General features: G+C 38.5%; 1 protein-coding gene across 2 annotated transcripts in view; it reads left to right on the top strand.

The window, feature by feature from the left end:
• The first annotated feature begins 881 nt into the window (after nt 1-881).
• kdm2aa (lysine (K)-specific demethylase 2Aa) overlaps nt 882-8,323 on the top strand; it is a 29,124-nt gene continuing 21,682 nt past the window's right edge. The window contains exons 1-4 of one of the 2 annotated variants that reach the window (XM_059334246.1): nt 882-1,026; nt 3,802-3,940; nt 6,959-7,037; nt 7,239-7,285. In XM_059334246.1, the coding sequence (XP_059190229.1) occupies nt 1,021-1,026; nt 3,802-3,940; nt 6,959-7,037; nt 7,239-7,285 (271 nt within the window). In that variant the 5' untranslated portion in view covers nt 882-1,020. Of the gene's footprint in view, nt 1,027-1,319; nt 1,903-3,801; nt 3,941-6,958; nt 7,038-7,238; nt 7,286-8,323 lie in introns of those variants that run through there. The other variant, XM_059334245.1, reaches the window with a different exon arrangement.

Genomic DNA, 8,323 nt, shown 5'->3' with positions numbered 1-8,323 from the left:
AGGTAGAAATATAGGCAAGAATAATGGTCAGCCATGGTTCAGTCAGCTCTTCTGTTCACTTTTATTATTCTTAGCTTGTGTGACACACAACATGTACACTGTAGGAAATAATGTGCTGAATTTGTACCTTTAGGGGTACAACAGCTTGTCCTTGGGGCAGTAGCCTCTAACGTCCAGCTCTTGTACCTTTGACATTGGTTGGAAACATGTCCTCAAGCTATGTACCCTTTTGGACCACAAAAAGGTACATAACTTGAGGTCTAATAATGAACCCTATCTGAAATAGGGCTACAGTAGGAGTCCATTTCTGTCCTGGGAGGTACAATCAACATTAATGTACCACTGAGGGTTAATTATTGGACCTCGACCAACTATGTGCACTTTTTTGAAGGCCAAAAAGGTACATACAGTAAATGTTCCCAAGGCAAAGTTAAGGGTACAACAGCTGTCCCTTAGAGGGTACTGCCCCATTGACAAGCTGCTGAACCCCTAAAGGTACAAATTCAGCACATTTCAGTGAAGTATAATTTTGATGTCCTTCCTTTCCTGTTCACATTATTTAAGCCATGTGACTTTATAGCAAATTATAAGGGATATTACTGTATGTTTTTTTTCCTTTTGTAGTTTTAACCACTGTTGGCGAATCTAATATGAACTGATATTATTATTGCTGTTATTGTTTTTATTTGCTTATATGTGGTCATTTACATTGTGTTTTATTTGTACTGCGTATCACAGTCTGGCTCGTCCCTCTCGCTCGCCGTATGTAAGCTGTACGTATTTGACAGACAAGTGGCTGCGACCAATCACAGTTGCTATGCAACATTTCCCAGCCAATCAACAACAGTGGGTCGAAAGTCCACTTCCATTTATGGAACTGCGAGCACTTCCTCGTTGAGGTGAAGGCTACAAAACGTGTCCCTGCGATGGGCGCCTCCGGGAGTTAAAATACGGGACACAGAGGGCGTCACGTCTCTGGGATCACTGAAGGCTGCTGAGAGCGGACGGATCTGTGTGAATATGGGGGTAGGCTTCTTAATACGTTTCATTTTTGAGGCAATTCGGTTTATTTATGAGTCATGTCTGGTTATATTGGATAATGGGGCAGTGGTCAGTGCGTTCTATCATCGCGTGATTGGCTCCTTCTGTTGACTGACGTTCTGCTTGTCCAATCATTACCGTTAGTGGAATATCTTAGCCAACGAGGTATCAGCGGGTTTTTGAATTGTGCTGTTATTGGTGGACTGCCCGCTCCTTTAACTGTCTATTGGTTATGCTTCTCCAATCACAGTCTACACATATTCACGTGATTGACACTGCTGTAGGCCAATGAACGTCTCGCAGGAGTAGCTGTGATTGGTCCAATGACGATTGTGGGCGGGGTGTGGTGATGTTTTGTGATGGGATGGAAAATGGCGGCTGTTCGGAAAGCGCATTAACTTTATACCATACTAGTAATAACAGCAGCAACAAAGTACGCCCTGTAATTGCACGACATTGGAAATATTTGAATGTTGCCTTTAAATTACGATTTTAGGTCACGTTGAGTTTTGTATCGACAAAAGCAGGAGGTATTTCAAAAAGCTAACAATAGCTGGACAAGACTTGAAATAGTGAAGGCAAGAACAAAGCTCGAGTATTCACACAGTCTGGGTTTTATCATGATAATAATGCTGTGTGTATTTGCACTTCCATTCAGTTTAATAATGTAACTGGACTCTTTAAATGAGTCGGGCTCCACATGAAGCTCTCTCTATGTGAAGTCAGTGAGTGTAGGGAAACCTTAGACAAGGGGCGACTCACATCAGCGGTAGATTAGTTGCTAAGGTTGCTGAAAGCTGCATTGGGTGGACAGCTCCAGTCATAATGGATGAATCCAAGCCGAGGTACAGCAAGAGACTGGTGAGTTCACAACCAATTTGGCCACGTTGGTCGTTATTTTCCCTCCACCACCACTGCCTTCATAGGTGAACGTTAATACGCACACTGAATTAATTAATGTCGTATAAGAAGTAGGGCTGGGTGGTATGGACCAAAAGTCATCCCGATATATTTAGGCTGAATATACGATATTTTTTGCGCAAAGTGCGAGCAAATGTTCAGTCAAAGCCAAATATGACATGTCACAAGTAGTATTATTGAAACCCTTTATTTAAGTGAACATAAATACTGTATAACAACTTGAGTACCTTTTTTTTTTTTTATTAAATCAAAGGTCCATAAAGTGCACGTTTCAATAAAAAAATATCTTAAATAAAATAGCCTATGAATTAAAATAAGCCAATCTTTTTCTGAAATAAATATATTTATATGAGAAAAGAATAATGAACATTACAAAAAAAAAAACAAATATGACAAACCCTAGTAAGGGCAGCATTTATATATAAAGCAGCTTGCCTGGAGCAAGGATCACAGCTCAAATTTGAACTATATCGATATATGCGATATGGTCTAATTCCATATCACATTTAAACATATTTTATATATCGCCCAGCCCTAGCTTGAGCAATGTGTGTGTGCACACAAACACACACACAGGTTGGAATAATGTGAATCTACCATTTATGTCTCCACTATTCTACTTTAATGTCTAGTAGTACAGAATTTTAAAGTTTCTTACATTCCTTTGTTTGAAATATTAAGACCTACCAATCGCAACAACAGTGGCATCAAACACATGTGATATACCTCAAGTCCTCAAACTGAAATGTTGTCTCCCAATTTTTCTGCAAAATTAATGTACAATCAAAAATAAGCATTATAAGGTACCAACAAAATTAAAATAAATAAACCTAAGTCCCATCTCTGACTGGACCAGTTCACACCCCGGATACAACCCTTCAGGTGTCTTACTTTTTGTGGGACTGCACCCTTATTTCTGTACCTTGTCCCAAATATTGAGACTCCTTCCCACATTGTGAAAGTATGTGATAAGCGCATCTCATGGAGACCCCAGTGTTTGCTTTTTGTGTAGTTTTTTTCCCCCCCAAGTTGTCTTTTTTTTTTTTTTTTACTATTTTTGTGGCGTTTAATGAAGCGTTTTCTCCTCAGACAGCTGTTAAAATCAAACAAATAACTCTACTGTGTATGTGTTTTGAAAGTATTAACCTCATCTACTTGAAAACTATTCAGTAAATCAGTTATGCCTGCTGTCAGTCTCTTTTGAACCCCTGACCACAAGATTGTTTTTCCACAACATGCATGGCTAGAGCCTCCTCACACAGTTAGAGAGCTGTTTTAACCCTGAAACAAGTGCATTCATTTTGAACTAAGTGTGGAGTTATGACTAGTACAGTTGATATCATGGTAAATCCAGCCAGTCTACACATAGTATTCCAGACAAATCAACCATAACATTAGACACGTCATTTACAGCATCATTAGGGGACAGAGATACAACAGCACAACGCAGTTTACAAATCAGCCAACCTAACATTGTTTAACGTTATCTGCTGTTAGTGCTTTATCAACTTGACTCAGATGAGCTAGCTAGCTTGCTAGTTAACCCGAAAAAAATTCACTAGCCATCAATGAGTCCAATTACGTTTTCTTGTGTGAATTAACTGACTTGTTGTAAAAACAGTGATGTACAGTCAATAGAAATCTTCATACCAAGTTAATAAAAAGACGTCTGGCTCTTTGCTGCAACAGCTTATCTAACCTACAGCGCAGTAACCCAGAAAAACTCCGAACACAGCACAGACTGAAATTACCAGGAACGTCACCACTTGTTTGTCCATCCTCTGTCAACTATGTCTGTGATTTTGATTTAACCTACTCATCCTGCCTTCATCTCCCTAGCGGGCCGGTACTCGGCGCCGTTACCATGATGACGGCATCTCAGATGAGGAAATTGATGGAAGAAGGATGTTTGACCTGGAGGAGAAAGTCCACAGTCAGAGGTTCAGCTCTGACAGGGTTCTACGGATGGACGGAAAAGGTAGGCAAGACATTCATTGAGGTCAGCACTGTTTGTATTTGTGAAGCAGATTCTTATGTTGGAACAGGTACAGTTGAAAGCAGACGTTTACATACACTGTATAAAAAGACACGTATGCTTTTTTTCTCACTGTCTGACATGAAATCAGACAATCACTTTTCCTGTTTTAGGTCTTTAGCCAGATTACAGTTACAGTTTGCAAATGCACACAGGGACAAAGACCTTCATTTTTGGAGACATGTCCTGTGGTCTGACAAAACTGTTTTCTGGCTATTTCATGTTTCTTTTGGAGTAATGGCTTCTTCCTGGCAGAGTGGCCTTTCAGTCCATGTCTCAGGACTCGTTTCACTGTGGATAATGACACTCTCTTACCAGCTTCAGCCAGCATATTCACAAGGTCTTTTGCTTTTGTTCTTGGGTTGATATGCACATTTTGGACCAAAGCATGTTCATCTATGGGACACAGAGCCCGTCTCCTTCCTGAGCGACATTCCCATGGTGTTTATACTTTTATTACCCTAACCCTAACCCTAACCATTATTTGAACAGATGAATGTGGCACCTTCAGGCATCTGGAAATTGCACCCAAGGATGAACCGGACTTGTGCAAGTCCACAATTCTCTTCCTGATATCTTGGCAGATTTCTTTTGACTTTCCCATGATGTTCCTTCTCTCATTATTCTGGCATTTAGCAAATAGAAATAATTTTGGTAACGGACCTAAAACAGGAAAAGTGATTGTCTGATTTCATGTCAGACAGTGAGAAAACAAGCATATGTGTCTTTTTATATAGTTTATGTAAACTTCTGGTTTCAACTGTACATTCTAATGTTGGAGGGGAGTTTCTTCATAAAGTTGAGACATAGCAAACTGCACAACACAAACCGTTACCTGTCAAGAACAGTAGACATCAAGACTGTTTGACATCGTCTTCCCAATGCAGCCATGTTTTAAACACGTCACATATATCATCATACCTGCGCCACCACCACTTTCAGACTGTGGAGGGTTTTAAGGGCTGTCATTTTATAATTACATGTTCAGAAACATGATTATATAATTTGATGCTTAAATGTCACAATAAATGAATACTTATTTTATACACACATTTATTTATCTATTTTACACACTCCCTACTGCTGCTCGGGCTCAGAGGATAAACAGACAGCAGGACAGCTTCGCAAATTAAATGCTAACAGGAGTGAATGTACAGACAGCAAAAATAAACCCTCAATGCAATACATTTAATTCAGTTAATTACAGAAGCAATAAACACTGGAGGACAAGGAGAGAGACATTTTCTTGAGACCATGACAAAGCCAATTTGAGGGTTGTTATTTTGTACTAACCTTGCATCATCATTCATAGTACTTTGAGTGAAATTTTGATAGAATGTTAGCCAAAAAGTGTTTGACTGCAATTAAGCCATAACAAAATAAATATATATGTAAAATGCATCAATCTTGTGCACTTTGAGAGTCCACTTAGTTTCATAAAAGCAGCGGCACATGATTCACCATGGAGATGTGTTCTATTTCTCTTCTTTTAATTTTACAATACAGTTATTTATAAATGACAATAACGGATAATAGCGGACTGTCGGTCTCTGTTAACACAATAAACATGTATAACTTTCTGAATGGCATAGCTGCGTTTACTTTGCACATAGTAAATCATCATCTGACGCATATCAATTAATTAACAATTAATAACTTTAGCGACTGAGACGGCATCAATTAACTTAACTGGCCATGTATCAAGATGATGTTTATCATCTTTTAGCGAAATATTCTGGTATTTGTTTGTGCATATGTTTTACTTGACTTTAAACACAAGTTTTGTAAGTGATGTGATAACAAATATTCACTGTAAACTAAAAATACTACACCATAGCAAGGATTTGCTATTTTCAGTAGCAGAAAATGTCTCTAATATCACTCTGATTAATGTAAACTACCATCTTCATTGATGTTCGTATTAAAGAATCATAGTAAGCCTTAATGTGTATTGTACGTGTATAAGTCAATCGCCCTGCACCTGCAACAACGGTACGGCACACTGAAACAATACAATGCAAATCGACCGAAATAGGGCCCGTCATTAGTATCCTGCACTCGGGGCCGTGGAATCATAATTATGCCACTGCCATGACCACTGCCGGAGTTCGAGATGAAAGAAAAACAGAACTGAAAAAATCCTCCTGCTTCCCTGAAGTCAATGTTGTGGAACATTTTGGCTCCGTAAGTTTATGTAAACAATGGTAAAGCATGTAGGTGCCAACAGGGGCTTTATGGTGGCATTCAGGTGCACCTTGTAACTCTGGAAAGTACCCTTTTGCCATCAGGTGTCTAATTTAATTTTCTTGTTTAACCATTTGTTCCCAGTTGACTAGCAAAAAAAGTTGATATTACATTTTAAATAAATTATTTACATTTGCCCATATGGCCTTAGTGCAGTACATATATTTGAACTGGAAATGCAAACTACATTTGTCAGTGCATAAAACCAATGATTCATTTGATTTTTACAAATTAAGACTGGTAGCAGGGCAGATACAGAGTGCTGTACACACTGCAGATACCAAAAATGACACATATCCACCAGCAGATGGTGCTATAATCAAGGCAAGATCATTTTGGCCAGTAACTCCAGAATACTGTGTGGCATATTAGAAACTCTAACATGCATGTGTTCTATGAGTTGAGCTGAATTTCCTAATATAGGCCACTCCCATTTCCCCCTGGAATTTTTTACGCAAAGTTGCAGCAAGCCAAAAAAAATCCCCAAAATGTGCAAGTTGTACAGGAAGACCTTCCTGTATGTTGCAGTCAAAACGGGAAGTGATGTCTGTCTTGATTACAAGTAGTCCTATTAACACCAAACTCAGAACAGTTGTTTCCATTAGCAATTGAAAGTGTCTGCAAAATATGATGTCAAGTGGCTCTTTTTTTGTCAAAGTTGTGAAATATGCAAAACCAAGGCTTACAGTCTTTTATTGTGTTTTCTGTATTTCTTAGACTTGACATACGAGTTTATCCAGAGAGGCGGTCTTCGGGAGCCAATCCTCTTTGAGAAGCCTGATGGACTTGGAATCAAGTAGGCATCCTAATTGTTTTTGTCTTATTTTTTCTTTTCATGTACATCTACCTTACTTCTTAGTCTCTTTTCTAATGAAGTCATTTATTAACTTGCTCGTTTATTCTTCTCTATTGGGGAAAAAAACTGACATGATTTGCTGCATGTAACAAAACAACATGAGACTAGCAATATGTTCAGTAACCTCCTGTTGTTCTGCAGGATGCCTGATTCTGACTTCAGTGTCAATGACGTCAAGATGTTTGTAGGTAAGACTATTGAAGTTATATTTTTCTTCCTTTTAGACCAGTGGGACTGCTGGCCATCTCGGTCAACATTACTGCTACATTCTGTAGCAGACTCTGTTTTAAAGCTGATACAAAGAAAGACAGATACTGGTTTGATGTGTCAGATATCAAAACTAGAAAACCATCCGTAGTGTTATTTAGCCCGGGGGGCTAAATAACACTCTAAAGTTCTGCTATATTTTGGTGACGGATATACTGACCCTGCCATCTTCATTCAGATATCTGGATAAAGATGGGTTCTATGGTTACCCATGAGTCTCCCCTTTATAGAATTTATGCTAATCCCCCTTATTGTAAGAAACATCCAGTTTTTTTAATTTACATAAAGTAGATAAATAAATATGAAATATTTTCTCTTTTGGGGGGTGGGAGGTTGCTAGTCATAAATCAGTTATATTAGTTAATTCATGATAATAAAGTGTATAAGGGTTTAGAAGATTATGGTATGGTTGATACATTTGTTACACACAGTTGGTGCTAAATTTAGTTTTTGGTTGTTTTTTTTTTTATTTAAGAAAAAAATGTCCAAAATCCCTCCTGAATACCACATTTAGGTCCCAAGACCTTGAAAAAAAAAAACAGAAAAATCCATGCACCTGTCTTCTCCTCTGTCAACTGTCAATAGCCCCTTATTGTCCATTGGCTTAGGAAAGCCATAAATCCTCTGAATGCCCCTCAGTTTGTGGTTGTAAAGTTTCATGAGGCTGTGATTATCCGAGAGGTCACAGCAGCTCATTTTATACAGTGAGATCAAGTTTAAAAAATGCTCTCACTGCAATGAAATGATACTATGGGGATCAACATCATAACACATGAACAAAGTTTGGTTCATTGAATCCAGATCTTCAGCTTTCCGGTCATACTCAATTTATGCAATTACAAGGCTGATGGAGACCCCAGTATGCAGTAATATTCAAACACTATCGGTGAAATAACACATTTTACTGCATGAGAAAAGCTGTGTTTTTAGCAGAACAGTGAGTACCCATAGAACCCCTT

Source organism: Centropristis striata, chromosome 1 (assembly GCF_030273125.1).
Source record: "Centropristis striata isolate RG_2023a ecotype Rhode Island chromosome 1, C.striata_1.0, whole genome shotgun sequence".
Taxonomy (NCBI): Eukaryota; Metazoa; Chordata; class Actinopteri; order Perciformes; family Serranidae; genus Centropristis; species Centropristis striata.
The sequence above is the reverse complement of the archived record's forward strand: the minus strand, read 5'-3'. Positions and strand labels throughout refer to the sequence as shown.